Source organism: Chaetodon trifascialis, chromosome 1, assembly GCF_039877785.1.
Source record: "Chaetodon trifascialis isolate fChaTrf1 chromosome 1, fChaTrf1.hap1, whole genome shotgun sequence".
NCBI lineage: Eukaryota > Metazoa > Chordata > Actinopteri > Chaetodontiformes > Chaetodontidae > Chaetodon > Chaetodon trifascialis.
This window is the reverse complement of record NC_092056.1, coordinates 19722506-19741674: the sequence shown is the minus strand read 5'-3', so window position 1 is coordinate 19741674 and position 19169 is coordinate 19722506. Positions and strand designations below refer to the sequence as shown.

At 43.8% G+C, this 19169-nt stretch overlaps 2 protein-coding genes across 3 annotated transcripts in view; one reads left to right on the top strand and one right to left on the bottom strand.

Annotated features, from left to right (window-relative positions):
• Positions 1-84: 84 nt before the first annotated feature.
• Positions 85-15189, top strand: kctd3 (potassium channel tetramerization domain containing 3). Of its 2 annotated transcripts, XR_011603297.1 has the most exons (20): positions 85-490; positions 897-950; positions 2393-2438; positions 2901-2974; positions 3071-3129; positions 3720-3800; positions 3995-4153; positions 4849-4939; positions 5171-5361; positions 5593-5708; positions 5894-5981; positions 6257-6373; positions 6617-6787; positions 6884-7039; positions 7459-7555; positions 7726-7919; positions 8149-8287; positions 8552-8674; positions 9354-13937; positions 13974-15189. XR_011603297.1 is itself a non-coding variant. In XM_070986387.1 (19 exons), the coding sequence occupies exons 1-19, from the start codon at positions 420-422 to the stop codon at positions 9931-9933; spliced, it is 2607 nt and encodes an 868-aa protein (XP_070842488.1). In that variant the 5' UTR covers positions 85-419; the 3' UTR covers positions 9934-15189. The 2 variants fall into 2 exon arrangements, 1 of the variants encoding a protein (XP_070842488.1); XM_070986387.1 differs by having other exon boundaries at positions 9354-15189.
• Positions 15190-15714: 525 nt separating this feature from the next.
• Positions 15715-19169, bottom strand: part of ush2a (Usher syndrome 2A (autosomal recessive, mild)) — a 192936-nt gene continuing 189481 nt past the window's right edge. The window contains exons 89-93 of the mRNA XM_070986267.1: positions 18888-19029; positions 18603-18690; positions 17064-17129; positions 16242-16442; positions 15715-16044 (exon numbers count right to left, since the gene is read on the bottom strand). Of these exons, the coding sequence (XP_070842368.1) occupies positions 15955-16044; positions 16242-16442; positions 17064-17129; positions 18603-18690; positions 18888-19029 (587 nt within the window). The 3' untranslated portion in view covers positions 15715-15954. The remainder of the gene's footprint in view (positions 16045-16241; positions 16443-17063; positions 17130-18602; positions 18691-18887; positions 19030-19169) is intronic.

The following is a 19169-nucleotide window of genomic DNA, read 5'->3' as shown; positions in this document are numbered from 1 at the left end:
GTTTAAACGAAAACGGAAGTGACCAGCGATGAACACTCTCGCCTCGCCTGTAGACGGTTTGTACAGCTGTTTCGCGTTGCTAATATTCTGCGCAAGATGTTGATTTAGTTACATGCGAGGCAGTGATGCAAACAAGTCCTCTGGAAAATAAAGCGATTGTTGTGTGCCTGTCTTTCGGATAAAAAGACCCCTGTCTCTCTTCGCTTACTATGCGGAGACTCAACGACATCGAAGCCGTCCGCATAGGTCGTTCATAGCGGATATTTTATGGAAGGTGGGACGAGGAGACGTCGTGAGGCTGGGGAGTCGGGACATCGGCTGAGCTGCGGAGAGGAGCATTAGCAAGCTAGCTTTTGTGACAGTAACGGCTATAACGGAACCGTGACTTTTCTGTAGGACAGCTCGTTAGTCCGGTCATCATGGCCACGAATGGTAACAATTTAACGCCTGGGATGGGCGATATCATCCAGTTAAACGTCGGTGGGACAAGGTAAGCTTCGTCAACAAGACAGCTCGACAGATGATGGTCATCATTTGGGAAATTTGAGCTCTGGCTACGTAACCTACGTGTATGATGGTAATCTACATGGCCGAGCAGCCATGGATGTAGCTGAAGTAGATACACCACTCCAAGGTTGTGTAGGTTACTTCATCAATCCTTTTTTTCCCTCATCACTTTCTCACTCTCTCACACTCTCTTACACACAGGGTTTTTGTTATCATTCAAACTGACCACACTGTATGAAGTGATTTTATTCTGAAGCTAGGCACTTCCATGACTGTCATGCCTCCTTGCTCAGCCAATTATCCATCCACCGTTTTCATGCTCATAGGTGCGCTGACTCTACATTTTCCAGTGTTTGTAATCAATGTCTTATTGTATCTTTATACCGTAGGTTCAGCACCTCCAGACAGACTCTGATGTGGATCCCAGACTCCTTCTTCTCAAGGTTGTTTAACTGTTATCAGCGTGTGGACTTTTGTCAAAGCAGATGATATTAACAGATCTGGCTCTTTGTGCTTCGTGCTGTTCCCACTTTATCTCTTGGTCAACCCATGAGAAGTCACATGAATGCAGCCCAGGCTGAATGCTGGTCTTCCTGGGTCATCAGGCTAGAACAGATGAGGTCTTTTGAAGTATTAGCAACATGAATGCGATGTTAGAGTATAAAGGGTACTATGAGGAACATTTGTGTGTGTGTGTGTGTGTGTGTGTGTGTGTGTGTGTGTGTGTGTGTGTGTGTGTGTGTGTGTGTGTGTGTGTGTCAGAAATGGAACTAAATGTGTCTGCATAACCACAGCTAGTCTTCTAACATGTGAACATTTCAGAGCAGAGGCTGTTAAACCAGACTAACGTGGGACTCAGATGGACTCAATTTAACTTCTTCAGAAGCCCCCTGAGAGCAGGTTAATTAAACTGTACTGGTACTGTTGCTACAGCATGTAGGAGTTCTACCAGAAACAGGTTTAATGACTCAGTGAGCGTGCTCTGCGGCAGCTGAAACTCTGTAAAACAACATTTGTCTTACATAATTAATGTTAAGTAGGCATGATCCATTATCTCCTCTCTGTCTTGCTTCATACTTCTACCATTGTGGTGATGGAAAATGTGAAAGGATTACAATTACAGCCTGCTATGATTGGAAATTTGAAAATCAAGTCAGCAGAGTTACTTTTTAAATGTTGTGCTTTTATTTGCTATTTTAGAGAGTCAGAAGTCTTGTTTTATATCCATCCAGTATTCAAAATTAAGTGTGACAGTCATCCCTTGCTTTAAGATTGTTTTGGGGATTTTGACACAGTCCTTGCAATGTATGGACTGAGTACATCTGTTTCAGCATATGTGGGTGTTTTCATGTGATTCTAGTGAGTTAATAAGGTGTGAGTCCTCCCCTAGAGGCAATGACTGTAAGAGTGAATCAGCCGATTGGGGCTGGGCGAATACCACAGCCGACACAAACTCAAACGCTGGACTGAGCTCACAGTTTGACAACAGCTGACCAAGTGTGCTAAACTCCTGTCAGTCTGTCTGCCAGCGCACCTGTCTGCCTGCCTCCCTGTCAGTGTGTCTGTGGCTGTCTGCAGCTGTCTGCAGTGTGCAGTCAATATGAAGTCCTTTATCGTACAAACTTGCTGTACATGCTGATGCAGCACTAATCTGTTGTTCAGAATCAACAAGTTTTTGCTACTGCACAAATAATAGGTGTACCGAAGGTAGTGGTGACACTGCTGGTGAGTGGAAATGGAAACGTGCTTGGGCTAACTGGAGCACTGTGTGTGTGTGTGTGTGTGTGTGTGTGTGTGTGTGTGTGTGTGTGTGTGTGTGTGTGTGTGTGTGTGTGTGTGTGTGTGTGTGTGTGTGTGTGTGTGTGTGTGTGTGTGTGTTTTCCAGTTTGCTGAGTGGAAGGATATCCACCCTGCGGGATGAAACTGGAGCTGTGAGTATAACCGTCGTTGCTGCTTATTTGAAAACTAAGACAGAATCTGTATCTGAGAATCCTCTGACAGCTTCCAGCTGATGGGACCTGACGTTTGTTCTGCTGCTGATGCAACTCACTGAAATGTAACACAGGACCCCACGACCCAAGATATATCAACAAACAAGACATGACATTACACCATTTCGCATCAGACAAATAATTCGGTGGCCTCATTTTTCAGTTTCCTCCCTTTGCCTGTTGTTAGAGGGTACCTTGTTTTGTGAAAGGCAACAATTATTATTTAAATTCCACATTAATCTGTCAATCGTCTGTCAGTTACTTGCTATTACTTCCTGTGCTGCTCTGTTGTTGCACTGATGTACATATTTTTTCATTACTTGAATTGTAACCAATGACTTTCCTTTTAATGGCTGATTAATCCCTGTGTTTGCCTCATGGTATTTGTCCCTCCGCTTCCAGATATTTATTGACAGAGACCCTACAGCTTTTGCACCAATTTTGAATTTCCTCCGAACCAAAGAGTTGGACTTGCGGTAAGGAATCATGGCACCATTCAGAAAATGTCTCTGACTGTTAGACGGTACTTGATGTTGTAACCAGGATGCCTTTGCTACTTTTTTTCTCTGCAGGGGTGTCAACATCAGTATCCTACGACATGAAGCAGAGTTTTACGGGATAACTCCTTTAGGTGTGTTGCTGCACAGAGTTTTTATGGAAACTTCATAATGCATCTGCCTTATGTCAAGTTTGTCCTCTAGCCACTACATTTTTTGGATTTGGATTTGTCAGCAGTTACTGTGGTCTGTGGTGTAGTGTACCAGCAGAGTATGTGGGGGTTTTGGGGTTCAGTTTGAACATCTAAAGTAAGAGTGAAGTGTTATCCTGTCATGTCAAGTGTTGTTTTGGCTTCAGATACAACTTGACCCAGGTCAGAACCTTATTACTGTTAGTTCCATTGACTCTAATGTTGTTTCACTTCCTGTTTCAGTGTTTGTAACTTCCCTGCATTGTCTGTGTATATGAATGGGAAAGTTACCTTTGTGGAAACTGGTCACCTGCTTAAAATCTTAACAGTGCACTTCATACAATGCAAAGTTATTAGATACAACTAAAATGAGAGTGAATTGCTCCAACGCACAGACAGGATATAATTAGTCATGTGTAACTTCTCAATAACATTGTCAAAGAAACCACTGGTCATCATGGGCTCACTGCACTTTTCGTGTGTGTGTGTGTGTGTGTGTGTGTGTGTGTGTGTGTGTGTGTGCGTGCGCGCAGTACGCCGCCTGCTGCTGTGTGAGGAACTGGACCGCTCATCTTGCGGTAGTGTTCTCTTCCATGGTTACCTGCCGCCCCCAGGTAAAGACATGAAAGTGAGCGATGCTGATAATGAACTGAAAACAGAATAAACAAAGTATCACAACTGTAAACAGAATGTTCAAGTGATGTTCCAGAAACAGCTGCAGGCAGGACATTTTTTAAGTAACAGAATATTATAAAAAATATGAATCTGCACAAATATTTATTAACATTAGTGTATTCCTCCTCGGCAGCCATCCCCGCCCGTAAGTCGAGCCCTGCCTCAGCAGCCTCCGGCTCCTCCTCTGATGAGCGGCCGGGTCCCAGTGGAGCAGAGGGCTTCACCCGTGTCGGTCCCCCTCCTCACCCTTCCCTGTCTGGCCCACCTGGAACGGACGACCATCACAAACTGGGTGAGTCACTTGGGTCTGCCTTATGAAGTGTGTCTGAATTTAGAATACAAATAATGGTCATAATCTGGACATCGTATGTATGCTTACAGCTATTTCTTGCAAGTGCAAGAAATCTTTCTGAGTATAAGGTTCATCAGAGCACTGTGTGCCTTCTGCCTGCTACGCACTACCAGACTGTGTGTACTGCAGGTGCTCCAGCATGCATACTGGTTATGTCTGTGTTGATCTGTTTTTCTACATGTTCAAAGTATGTGTGTCACATTTGTATGTGTGTGACGGTAAGAGAGTCTCATATATGTGTTCTTTATGCTTGTCCACATCTGTGTGTGTGTGTGTGTGTGTGTGTTTCTGTGAGGGTGCATTAATGCTGGAGCTAATGTGACCTGACACATCCTTTTAGCGCGCTGACTGAGGTAGCCCAGTTTCACATCGGTCTGCTCACTGTTGAGGATGACATCAGAGGATATAGTGAGCTGCAGTGAACAAAGTGTGTACTGTGTGTGCTCTGGACTGATGGAGAAAAATTTGGGTTTATATTTATTTCCATTTTATCCAGCGATTCAGAAATGGACATAATGAAAGGTAAAAACGAAATGAAAAATATGGTTACGAAAAGGTTCATGTGGTTATTTGTATTTTGTGTGTGCGTGTGTGTGTGTGTGTGTGTGTGTGCGTGTATGTGTGTGCGTGTGCAGGTCCTGTGGTTGACCCCAGGAAGGTGCTGATTATAGCTGGACACCATAACTGGATTGTAGCGGCTTACGCACACTTTGTCATCTGCTACAGGTAACACTGCCACAACAGTGCTGGTTCAAACATGTCATCCACTCTAAAGCTCATCAGGAGGAGACTTTCAATTATGTATGAAGATGGAGAGTCTCATATTTCTCACTAAATACTACAAGCTGTCATCTTTGGCGTTATACATGTTCAGTCAAATAAGTAAAGTATTTTTTTGTGAGATGTAACAGCTGATTTCTAACATGTTAAGTGTTTGTGTGTCTGACCTCGCCACAGGATAAAGGAATCTTCTGGATGGCAGCAGGTGTTTTCTTCACCCTACCTTGACTGGACCATTGAACGCATCGCACTTAACGCCAAGGTGGTGGGCGGCCCGCATGGAGACAAGGACAAGATGGTGGCCGCCGCCTCTGAAAGCAGCATCATCCTCTGGAGCATCCAAGATGGCGGCAGTGGCAATGAGATAGGTAAACACTGTACACTTGTGTCTTTGCTTTTTATCAGGCTTCTTCTGACCCTTCAGGAGTTTGAGAAGTATGATGTATTAAAATGTAGTGATGGAAAATTGGGTTCAGTGGGGACTCTTGTATGCTCTTAGAACAACTGTGACATCCATGCTACAATCCCTGCCTCAGCCTTCACTCTCCATCCACTGTCCCCCAGTTTACACTGACTCCTGCCTCTCCCCACCACCCCAGGTGTGTTCAGTCTCGGCGTACCCGTGGATGATCTCTTCTTCATTGGGAACCAGCTGGTGGCTACGAGCCACACAGGGAAGGTTGGAGTGTGGAATGCTGTCACACAGCACTGGCAGGTAGAGGATCGTGTTTGTGTTTTCCTGTTTGATTAAGTGAATGGACAGTTAAGTTATGGGGCGTGTGTGTTCAATCAGATATCACTAGATGTTTGAAGACAGTGTGCTTGTATTCAACCATTCATTGAGCGTACAGTTTGTGTGCTTTCAACTTGTGATTATTCACCTTTTTATGTGTATGTCAGGTTCAAGATGTGGTTCCAATCACCAGTTGTGACACAGCAGGATCCTTCCTACTACTGGGCTGCAACAATGGCTCCATCTACTACATAGGTACACACACACACACACACACACACAAACACATGTGCACACACAGGGTTACGTATCTTTGTCTGCCAATCAGTTTACTGGATATTTGAATGGACAGCATCTTTTCCAAGAAAAGGATATGCTACAGCAAATGATTTTAGGACAACTCCGTGTGATTATTGCTTGTAAAATGCTCGTAAAAGCTCCACTGTGAGTCATTCATTTTTATTGAAAGGATTCTGAGTCAATAATCTGTCAAATGTCCACACCCTGACATTTTGTCTTCTTCCTTTCAGATATGCAAAAGTTTCCTCTGAGGATGAAGGACAATGATCTCCTAGTGACAGAGCTTTATCATGACCCTTCAAACGATGCCATCACTGCGCTGTCTGTCTACCTCACACCTAAGACCAGTCAGTAGACCTTTTTTTAAAATGTTGTGGGACCATATTTCACATTTGGTCAGGTCCTGAATTGGAGACACTAATCTTGGGTGTCCATCTTGAAACTTTGCTGATTGTATAGATCTTCTGTGCTGCCTCTTTGCGGCAACCCTCAGTTTCTCCTCCTGGGATGCGAACAGACAGTTTTGGATGCAACATAAGTCACAGTTACTGGCCTGACGTTAAATCGTTCCGTCCTCTCTCTGCTCTCAGGTGTGAGTGGGAACTGGATAGAGATAGCCTATGGGACTAGCAGCGGTGCGGTGAGAGTGATCGTGCAACACCCGGAGACAGTGGGATCGGGCCCACAGCTCTTTCAGACGTTCACTGTGCACAGGAGCCCCGTGACAAAGATCATGCTGTCTGAGAAGCATCTGGTGTCAGGTGAGGAAGGTGTGAGTGCAGACTGTGGACACATAATCTCTTGTTCATTGTGTTTCACACCTGCGTGTGTATACCTGTTTTTTCTGTGTGCGTCAGTGTGCGCGGACAACAACCACGTCCGGACATGGACGGTGACCCGGTTCAGAGGGATGATCTCCACCCAGCCAGGCTCCACCCCGCTGGCTTCCTTCAAAATACTGTCCCTGGAGGAGACGGAGAGCCATGGGAGCTACTGCTCAGGGAATGATATCGGTGAGACAGTTAAGATGGTTAGAAGAAACTGCCGAGGCGGATTCAAATGAGCAAAGGATGGATGCATTTATAAGGAGGACATGGATCTTTTCTTTGAATTTAAATTCAGTAGATAACAGGTTACGGTGCACCTTGTACATATATAACTGAGTGTTATCAGCTGTTCATCGTATATGAAAAGCCTGGAGACGCTAAGTGCTGACCACATGAATGAAACTGCTGACAGGCTTTAACTGTAACTTGATTAAACAGCTGTTGCATTGCCTTAAAGACACAAACGTGTGTCCATCTGCAGAGTTCAGGAAAATCGAGCACAATTTTTTTTCCAATCAAAACGTTCAAGCTTCCTAGTTTTGTGCTCTACGAAATGTTTTGGAACTGCGTTGTGTTGAATCCAGGCGACTGTTTTCTGCTCTCAGGTCCATTTGGAGAGAGAGACGATCAGCAGGTTTTTATACAGAAGGTGATCCCCATCACCAACAAGCTGTTTGTGAGGCTCTCATCTACAGGAAAGAGGTAGAATACACTGTCTTTCTCTTTCACCTTTGCTCCTCTGGCCTTTATGTTTTATTGTTACAAACCAGAAGGAGGGAGGATGCTTCATCTCTAAATCTGTGCACTTTCGCTACTTGGCTGAGGTGTTTGCATGCTACATGTTAACGTGTGTGTGTGCGTGTGTTTCTCAGGATCTGTGAAGTGCAGTCGGTCGACGGGACCACCATCTCTTGCTTCATGGTACGGGAGTGTGAGGGTTCAAGCCGGATGGGGTCGCGACCCCGGCGCTATCTGTTCACCGGTCATGGCAACGGCAGCATCCAAATGTGGGACCTGACCACGGCGATGGACACTGCGAACAAAGGAGAGGAGAGGAAGAGAGAGGGTGAGGAAATAGAGACAGATAGGGGAGAGAAGGAGGGGAGGTTGAGAGAGAGACAAAAGTGTGGAAGGTAACGTGTCTTCATGGGAGAGGAGACGAAGAACAACAGTAATAATGTCTATTTACTCACCAACAAGAACAATCTGCTAATCTGGACTATTTCCAGGATTAAATGTTTCTTTTGATGAAATACTGCGTGTGTGTGTTCTGAAGCTGCTCTTGTGTTTCGCAGATGTAGGCGGGCCGACAGAGGAGGAGCTGCTGCAGCTGCTGGACCAGTGCGACCTGAGCACCTCCCGCTGTGCTACACCAAATATTAGCCCCGCCCCCTCTGTACTGCACCACACACGCCTCAGAGAGTCCTGCTCGAGGTTAGCGACAAAGTTCACACACACACACACACACACACACACACACACACACACACACACACACACACACACACACACACACACACACACACACACACACACACACACGCTGCATCAATGTGTGTGCCGTCACCTCACTCTCTGTCACAAGAGAGACATCCGGACAAACATTTATACACAAAATAAAATGTCTCAATCATAACTGCGGTAAGTATCATAATGATTGAAGCTCTTACCTTTCTCCCTCCCTTTCATGTCTTTCAGTCTGCAGTTACAGGCCCCGGAGCCCATTCCTGAGAGCCAGGCTACGTATGGAGCTGTGCGACCCTACAGAGAGAGCCCCCTGCTGGCCCGCGCTCGGCGAACAGAGTCCTTCCACAGCTACCGGTGAAGTAATGTTTGTGTCACTGTGCAGATCCATTAAAGGGTCGCTTCACCCACATTACAGACAACCTCACTGACCCCTGTAAGCTTAGGTTATGCACCGTTGTGATAGTTTGGGGGGTGGGGGGCTAGAGGTCCTACAGCTCACCGTGTGACTGGCTGAGAATCCCTCCATCATTTTGTTGTTTTTGGCCAGACTCCAAAGTACTGTTTTACAAAGTAAACCTCAGGTGAGCCAAATGTTTCTTTTGTTATGTCTCTCACAGCACCTCGTGGTATCAAACCATCAAGATTATTTAGGTTTTCTTTGCCCAGGTTTTGAGATATTAACTTTCAACTGTTTTCACTAGAACTTAAGAGATACTTGATAACAGTTTGCAGCATCTTGTGTGGCTTAATAACGAAGATAATTGTTTCTTGCTGCTACGTTTGATGCCAGGATAACAAGATAAGTGAGGAGTTTATTTTTGTAATTTGGGGGACTTGACCATCACAGTGGTGCTCATCATTCTGAAGAGAGCCAGCACTTTTTCATCGTGCCATGCTCTGCCCTCACCTGATAACTGGGATGTAGTTTGGACAGAGCAGGGAGACTATGGAGGCTCTCCAGAACCAGGACGGAGCGTTAGCAGCGGGTTTTGAAATGACATGTAACTGACTCTGTCCATCTGTCTTTCTGTAGAGACTTCCAGAACTTCAGCCTGAGTCGTGTCCTGGACAGCACAGGTCAGACATCCACACAGGGCTCCAGCCAGGCCCCTGACGCCCGCCGCTCGCTCTGTGATTTTGGGCCTGAGGACAGTGAGAGGAGAGCCACAGCGATGGAGTTCTGGGCTTGCCGAACAGCCAGTTCAAGCTCTACCACAAATATCGGCGCTGTGCCGGCTGCTGGTGTTTGCGGGGTGAAGGCAGACGGCGGTCAAGAGTCTCCACGACAGCCTCCCGACAGCCCAGTTCCCGGAGGTGACGTTAGGCGAAAGGTGCACCCACAAACAGAGGACGGAGACGGTGCGGGATCAGGGGGGGACGGGGTCAAGCCGGAGTCAGGCGTGAAGAAGAGGGGAGTACTAGAAGGGGGCTTTCTGGGGAGGAAGAGGGCTCCCCCAGTCCCCCACCTCTCCTCCCTCCCTTCTGGATCTGAAGGTGGTGGCAGCGACTCCTCTTCCAACGCCTCCCCCTCCCCAACCAAACTGGCGTCCTCCACGTCACCGCGACACAGAAAGCTGACCCAGGAGCTGTCCAATCAGGACAGCAGCCTGTGACAGCGCACTGCGCCCACAAGCCTTTTCTTTTGACCTCAGTCAGAGGAGGCTTCAGCTGCAGGAACCAGTTTTCAACTGTCCACCCCAACAACGTTTCCCATCACCTGACTTCTTCTTCCTTTGGGACTCCACAGAAGATGCTGCCATGTTTGAACGAGTCTGTCTCAGGATGAGTCTCCTCTACTCTCTTTGCTTCCTACGCTGAAAAGTTTAAATTTCCTTCAGTGGAATTCAAACATCGGTTTCATACTTTTGACGACAAAAGCTGACCTGAAGCAGCAGACGCAACACTCCAACGCTCTAACAGCGTGCCCTCTCAGCCAGGGCAGGAGTGCATTTTGGTGTTGATCTTTTAAGTTCTGTCACTCTGCTGGGTACAAACTGGAGCTCTGACTATCTCAGTTTGCTTCTGGTTGTTTTAAGAGATGATGAGGGTGATGAGGTCAGCACATCTCTCTTAGTCCTGGAGAACAGCTAAAATTGCTTAATCTCCCTGTGTTGGTGTCGTCCACTCTACATCTAAGCAAACATATAGTAACTACAGGAGCACCTGTTTGGCCAGGTGTTGTCAGCAGCAATAGTTGAAGCACAAGTATTTGGCTGCTGATGTGTAGATTGGATCATTAACTCATCCAGGTTCATCAAAATGAAAGAAAAAAGCAAAGAAGCACAGCAGCAGTTGTCACACGGGGTCTCAAACTTTCACAAACGCTCTCAAACTTTATCCTGTGGGACCCTGAAGCAGCTAAACAAAATGGAATTCATAAAGGTTCACACAGCTTGTACTTTTACCAGATATTTAATGTGTTTTTATCCACTTGTCTGGGAGGAATGATTTTGTTCAGAACTGGACCAGAATTATTCAGGCTCACACGAAATGTCTGCTTTCGAACGAGAAACTTCTACTAGAAACAGAAAATTTTCATTCAAATATTAAATTTACAATGATGTAAAGCAGAAAAAGCAGCAAATCCTCACATTTGAGAAGCTTCATATTTGTCTATTGCATTTAAATTGATTGACCAAACAGTTGAGTAATCGTTTCAGCAGTAGTTCCTTATAGATTTGTCAACATACACTCATGATGTCTGACAGAGTGTGCAATCTGTCACTGAGTGGATTCTTCTGCAGCTTACCTTAAACACGTCACTCTAGCCAGAATCTTGGCAGCTACTTGAATCCTGATGCTGCAGCCAGAGACACAATGGTTATTGTTGAAGCAATGACACTAAAAGCCAACTGTCAGCGAGTGGTAACGTCATTTCGCGGCTGCAGCGTGCAGTAAAACCTTCTGGGTTTGTTGTTTGATGGTTCAACGACAACTATGCAACAGTGGAATTAAGATGCAGAACAGAGCAGACTTATCATGGCTAACAAGGCTTCAGGGTTGCCAAATGGTGATGTGTGTTACAGGCCAGTTGCATGACTAACTTCTACTAACAGTAGCATGAAATCGTCCTTTCTCCTCAACAAACACTTTGACTGGCTACAGCAGGGAAAAGCACAGGTGCAACTATATTTCTTAGCGATGGCTCAGTTCCATCAGGTGTCCCACAAAGCCACGACAGTGAGTCAGCATCTCCACAACCAGGACAATACATCGAGCTCACCTAAATGGAATGCAGGCTGTCAGTGACACCTGTGCTTTTCCTGCTATGACAAGTCAAAAGAAAACAAAGCGGGCACACAGCTGGAACCTCACAGCTTTTTTTGGAGATTGATCCATTAAAAAGATCATTCAGATTACAATTAAAACAAATCAGTGTAGCCACATTCACACACATACAGGACAGGACCTTTACGTCTGAACAGACAGCTGTTCAGTTAGAGAAGCAGCGGTGCCTGTGCAAGATCACACTAGTTGTTATCATTTAGATGTTATTTTTTTACAGTATCACAGTATAACTACTCTCAATACTCAAAAGGACCTACACTACATCACTTTACTCCCTTTGAAACAGACTTTGATGTGTTTTGTGTTGTTACGGATGACTGTTGCAGTGCCTTATTTAACTTGACAGTTATCAGCCTGTTTGTGTGTTTTCACTGAAAAGGATTCTGACCAAAGGCTTGTGAAGACTGTGCTCATTGTGGAGCCACGTAACGGACCTGTCCACTGCTGGCTTCGGCCAGAGTTACCCCACCCCTGACCGAATCAGAGCTCATGAGTTGAACTGATCGGCGTTGCGTATGACATGATCAGAACCTGCTCTAAAACTGTAAATAATCTTGATGGAGATTCAAACTGGAGAGTCTGTCCTTCTTCCCATCACCTGGGAATTTTTTATCTGTAGCTGGTTCTTTGTAGTTTGAGGGGAACCAAGTCGTTCACTCCAAACATACAATGGTGAAACAAAACCAGTGCAGCTTGGCTATGATATATTGAGACAGCCTGAAAGGACAGCTGGAGCTAAACCTTTACTCTGCTTGAGCTCAGATCTCCTGTGAGATCTCCATGCTGCTGGTTTGGGATAAGAGTCTAGACCAGCTCTTAATCTATGGTACTTTTTTTTTTTTCCTTTTACAACCATTGTGAGGACTGTAGAAATTGCTAAAGGCGAAAAGAACTAGAAAGACTGTCCTGAAATGTTATTATAATTTGCCAAATCCAGCAGCTATATAACCTCTATTTAAGTAGTTTTTGGCGCATTGTTCATCATTTACCGTGTGGTCCCTGCCTGTACAAAGATGTACATTTTGATACACTCATTAACTGTACGGAAAGCAGACAGACATATTCAAAACAAAATCCTAATGAGGACGCATTGATGTGTGTGATGGTGTGTTGACACTGTTGTTCTTTATGTATTGTTAATAATCATATAATGCCTATATTGATACTACCATGCTATTGGACCTAACTGCATTTGCACTTGCACTATTAAGACTAACATTAAAAGTAACTTGCTAGTTTTTATTTTCTATAAAAAAAAATGCTAAAGTTTAAAGTGTATTTCAGCACATAACTGTTTGTCTGTCCTGATCTGTCGTCCCTCAGCTCCTCTCTGGCTACGTTTACATTATATTACAGCCAGATGCTAGCGGCCTAAAAGGAATACGTATCTGTGTGTTTAAGCTGCCCTGTACATCCATACCGTGTTTTACATTGTGTATGTTTGAAATGCTGCATTATGTCGTGATATTATTTACAGTTGCCTACATGATCAAATATAATGCTGACATTGAACTTTCAGAGCCAGTGTTCACTAAAAGCTCTCAAAACTGCACATTTTTCCCTCCTTGAACTCTCAGAAGTTGAAGAGGTAAATGGACAGTGATGAAATGCAGTCGTTTTGTTGGTTTTCCATTCGGACACAGTTAATCTGAGGGAGAGAGCAAACATTCAGCTGTTTACAGAATCTGTGTTATTACAAAGCTGAAGAGTATCGCATCAGTTTGCAGACTGGAAACTCTTTTTTGTTTTAAATACATTTTGTATGCATGTTTTAACACATAATAATAATAATTTTCATGATTTTATTATAAAAAAAACCCACATTATATAGAACAACATGACACTGTTCCAGGAACATTAACTCCAGTTTTTCAGGCAAAGGCAACGGAAAACATTTCAGAAATGATTTGGGATCTGACATGTTTTGTGAAAATCACAAGAATCTGTGATGACTGACAAGACCAATTCAAACAAACCATCAATGATCAATGATTTCATGGTCCCTAAAGCAGTTTCAATGTTGACCTTTAAAACAGGCTGAAACAAACACTGCCAGTCACTGCTGAGTTTTTAGTGCTTGGTTTGTGTGGACAGCCTGCCAAAGTGCACCATTTTTGTTTTGCTTGAGCATCATAGAGGTGTGTGTGTGTGTGTGTGTGTGTGTGTGTGTGTGTGTGTGTGTGTGTCTCCCCTGCTCTTTCATTTTACTAACCTTCCCGTTCAGACAGTCTCCTCTCTGAGACGCCGTCTGTCGTCATCGTGATTTATGAGTTTAATAAAACCCTGTGTGTGTGTGTGTGTGTGTGTGTGTGTGTGTGTGTGTGTGTGTGTGTGTGTGTGTGTGTGTGTGTGTGTGTGTGTGTAGCTCAGGGCCATACTGTCCCTTACAATCACTCCACAAGCTCTGTTTTCACAACCTCTCCCTCCCTCCGTGGCTGACAATAGCTGTGAATGTGGCTGTGAATGTTTTAGAAGTGTCCTTGTCAGACTGGTGTCCTTGAGCGAGGGCACAGTTGTTACTGCCAGTTTGTTAATTCCAAACTTGCCTTGATGTTCCCTTAAGGGACATGGGAGCAAAACTAGATTACTCCTGCATAGTTTTGATGGAGATACCGGCCCCCTGTGTTTGCACGTGTGTGTGTGTGTGTGTGTGTGTGTGTGTGTGGTAGCTCTGCACAGCTGATGTTTTGCTAACTCAGCAGAAAACAGCTGACCGAAAAGGCAATTTATCTTCAGTTAGATCACATATTCAGATGTGTGAGGAGGTAGCATTCAGTATATCTCAGTGGTGTTGCTCACTCCTGGAAACACACACATCATCATCATCATCATTGTCATCATTCAACTGTATGTACAAACTATTTTGCTTTCATAATTGTATTTCTACAAGTTTAAATGAATATTTAAACTGAGGCACAATATGAACCTCATCTTGGAACAAATATTCACGTGTCACCAGTGGAGTTTTTGTCATTTGTCATTGTAACACGTTTGTATCCTCATGCATTGATATTACATTGAACATGGAGTTGGTACGTTTGTGTCTTTAATTTCGAGCTGCTGCTCTTAAATACTGACATCTCTGTTCACAATGGACTAAAACAATATTAAAGTGCTACAAGCTGTCTTTAATTTGTTTGTTCAACTTTCAAATATGTTTCATGTGAAGAAAGAAAGAACACGAGTAGAAAAGAATATTGTTGGCCATTATTTATAATTTCCCAGAAAAGCACACAAAAAACACACAAAACATCGTTCAATGAATCACCTATAAATAAGACTTTTTGTACAACAACCAGAAATAATACTGCCAATGTAAAAAAAAAGAAAGAATAGGTTATGTAACAGTTCAGTAGGCTTCAATTTTATACACAAAACGCCATCAACATTACACAAGCTCACTCTGTGGAATCCAAATATAAGCTGTGTTTCCTTGCTGCTATCACACTGAAACAGGACATCACAGAGATCTCGAAACTATGAAATCAAACCCACGTTCAGCTTCACTTCGTCTGAACAAAGCTTGGGTTCCCTCTGAATCTAAATTTCAGTAAACGTTCACAACTGATGGTAAAAAAAAATCTCAGTTTGGGCTTTCAAGTTACATCACAACAATCAGCAATGAGACGGCACGAGTGATTCCCAGCCACATTTAACACATTACAAAACATTGTTTGGCATAAACCTAACACCAAGGCCATGAGTCTCAGTACAACTAAAGGACTTTTGCTGCTGGTAATGAGGAAGCTTTCTAGGCACAATTACGTGTTGAAGCAGAAGCCTGTAACCTTTGACATGATTTGTTTCTTTGACTGGTTTGATTCTGAACAGTGAGCAGCAAAACTAAACTACTGAACGTTGGCAAGCAGAGACCGTGGATCATAATAGAGCCAAGACATTCAGTCAGTTTGCTGAGAGTCATTTCACAACCGTTTTGTTTCTTCATGTGAGCAGGGTTTGAGTTAAACTGGATCATTACAATCCACATATCCGCAGCTTTTTAACACACGACCTACACAATCACAGCTGACCGGGTCCATATCTTGAACATCAGGCCTTCGGGTCCGGCATTCTTTTATGACTTTGAACATCATTAAAACATTTTTAACACTGACCTGGTGCATTTTGAAAAATTACTGTTGGTCATCAATATTTCACAATGGTTACACAATATCATATTTCAGGACTTCCTAAGTCATATTTCAAGCACTGTGAATGAGAGAAATAATTTTCCATACTGACCGGCCCTGTTCGACAGAGTAGGGAGTGTGAAAGTTTTGCTGTCTTGGTTTGAAACTACGTCTGCACTGTGTCTGTGATACCTGATGGGATGGGGGGATCTTGTCTTAAAGATGAGTGTCAGTGAACATGGTGTGCTCCTTTTTCACAGAACTTAAGGCCTTGATGGCGTCCACGAACTCATCTTCCTCCACATACTGAAAGAGAACACGAGGTCACAAAGAGGTGTTTAAAGGGCCCAGTGACAGAGAGCAAAGGTACGTTTACACTTCACTCCAGTGAAGGCACAAATGGTTTCTCAGCCTCTCCTCAATGACCACTTGACCTGAGAGTAAATCCACCAATCTCATTGTAATTTCAACACACTGATTTAACAACAGATATCCATCCTCACCAGTCCAGAATCTTGTCCCAGTGGGTTGTCCCAGCTTCCTTCCTCCATCATTAGTGACTTCCTGTCAATCAGCTGACTGACGCTGCGGTGCAGGGAATGCTGGGAGTAGGCCTGGCTGAGGTCTGTTTGGCTGGGAACCCGCAGCACAGACATGGGGCTGAACCGTGAGCTGCTGCCGATTATCTTTGTGTCCGTCAGACCCTGAAAGATGGATTATTTCTTTATTTATTTCGAATCAGATGTATTTTATATCACTGCTTACTGCTTTCCAATGCATTCGGTAGTTTTAACTCTCCACAGCATGACCACAACAAAAACCTTGTCACTGAACAGGAAAATATTGATTTGACATGTAAATAATATACTACAAATATTTTATTTGAATCAAAATGTACATTAATTGTAAATGTGTATTAGCTGTCTTGTCATAATATCAACAATCAGCAGGGGGCACTACTCAGCAAGGATTGGCCAGTTGGATAATTGAATGAACTGAAACATTTGGTTTTAGTTTTTGTTGTTTCTTTCAAATTAAAAAGAATGATCCAAAACACAGCAGACAAACCCCTGCCACACACACACACACACACACACACACACACACACACACACACACACACACACAGCATGCATGCACAGACAAGATGACATGCGTGGAAAGGCACCAACACATATTCACCATCCCGTACCTCAGTGTACACAGTGTAGCTTTTAAGTATAACGTTGCTGATCTCAACACAGTCTGCTACAGTGTCAAACTGCAGGGGGACAATAAGATAAACATTTAGGGGTTTGACAAATAAATACAGAAGGTATTCTTACTGTGGGACGATCGGGGAGGAGCACAGAGCTGGAGTGATGTTTAGAGCACAACTCAGGACAGGACCTCTGAGAGAGAGAGAGAGAGAGAGAGAGAGAGAGAGAGAGAGAGAGAGAGAGAGAGAGAGAGAGAGAGAGAGAGAGAGAGGATGGAGAGAGTAGTAAAAGTAGGAAAGTGGAGGCAGAGAGAACAAAAAGAAAAAACAGCAAGAAAGATTGATAGAAAAAGAAAAAAGTGCAAAAACGGAAAATTATGATTGAAGAAATGTGCAAGATTAGTAAATAGAGGAGTATAAAACAAACAAAAAAAACTGACAAAAGTTAGAAACTAAATGAATAAACCATGTTTGAGTAGCAGTGTTATTTTGTGATGGGTGACTTGAGAGATAAAGGAGGATGATACCTCCGCTTGGAACAAACTGAAGGTGGCGCTCCAGTCAAAATATGTTTTTCTTCTTGTCCTACAGTCAGATGTCTGAGCTCCACTGTGCAGAGTTTGACACCAGAAGTCCATTTCACATTTATTGACGGTGTACATTTTTTTGGTGCTGATTAAAAATCTGATTCCAAGAGGCGAGTCTACGAGCATGATTTGTGACATCACAGATAGTTTGGAGGCCAATCGGGGTCCAGCATTCAGCGTACAGACGTGTGAGGTGGAGACCTCAAGAATGGACTTCACACAGTGAAGGAGGAGACATCTATGTCCAGCAGTTAAGCTTGTGAAATGGAAATGATTGGTGGAATCAAATATTCTGGAATATTTAATGAGGGAGAAGGAGTAGGTGACATTTTAAGGATTTTAATGTGGTGATTATAGTTCTGCATAAACCACGTCAGACACACCTTGGACATTTTTTATGTTTGCCTTAACACGTGTGGAGAGGATCTTATACATCAGATGAAATGTTCCTAAATCTAAAGTGTTTTTTTATATAGACATGAGAAAGAGCTGCATGAACCTGTTTGTTTAAAGACACGACCTACAGCTGCATGTAGAAGAAAGAAAGACCTCATGTCAGAGCTCGACATGCAAACATGTCGACATGCAAACACATCACACAAGTCAAAGCAGGCACACATATTGTGCAAACTCCTTGTTTATGACAGACTGAACACAGATGGACAGACATGTAAATGTAGGTCTCACCATCCTCACTGTTAACACTGCACCAGTTACTCACTGATAACAGCCACAGAAAAGAATTTCTTTTCAAAGAACAGTTTTTAGTACCAGCTGTTGTTTCAGCCCCCTCTGGTGGAACAAAGATTAAGACGCTCTGGCAAAGACAGGATTTTCTAAAATGTTTATAATCTAAAGAAAAAGAGTTTTGACTCAGATTCCTGATGATATCAAGAGATCAGACAAAACTGTTGTGAAACAGGCTCGTTTTTCCTTCTGCTTTACCTCCTCTCCCCTGCTGCTCACGTTTCTTCTGCTCTTACCTCCAGGCAAACCTGACTGTCCCTCTCTGTCCTCTCCCCTTTCAACCATCTTGTTACTCTCCCTCACTGAGCTGCTCGTTTCTCTGCTCCTCTCACCATGTAGGTCTCCGCCCCAGACTTCCTGGTCTTCTGAAGCATGACCAGCGGAGGGCGCTCTCTGGCTGAAGGATTCTTCCTCAGAGCTCTGAGAGGGGAGACAGAAATCACTCTCAGCCTTTTCTTCTTGTTTTTATTCAGGTTAAATTGTCTGTGTTTTGTATAGATACTGTATGACAAAGTTTTCTGTATCAGCGCAGTTTTATTTTAACGAGTGCAGAGGAAAAGCTTGAGGAGAAGAAATTCTTGTCCATTCTGTCCACGCTGTATATTACATTCGAATACCTCTGCAGCACTAGGCCCAGCAGTATGGCCAGCAGAAACAGACCGAGCAGGGCCAACAACAAGATGAACCACAGCTCAGAGTAAACTGGTGTTGGTGACATGCTAACGCCCTGTTTACCACTGTCCTCGGGCTCAGGAGGACCTTCAGAGACAGAGACAAATAAAGAAGTTAATAGTTCAAATATATGTGGATTCATTGTGTATTTGTTGAATTGAGTCACTAAAGAATATAATATATATATAGAGGTTAAGGTTTCATTGTACGCTAGGACTAGCGTGTGT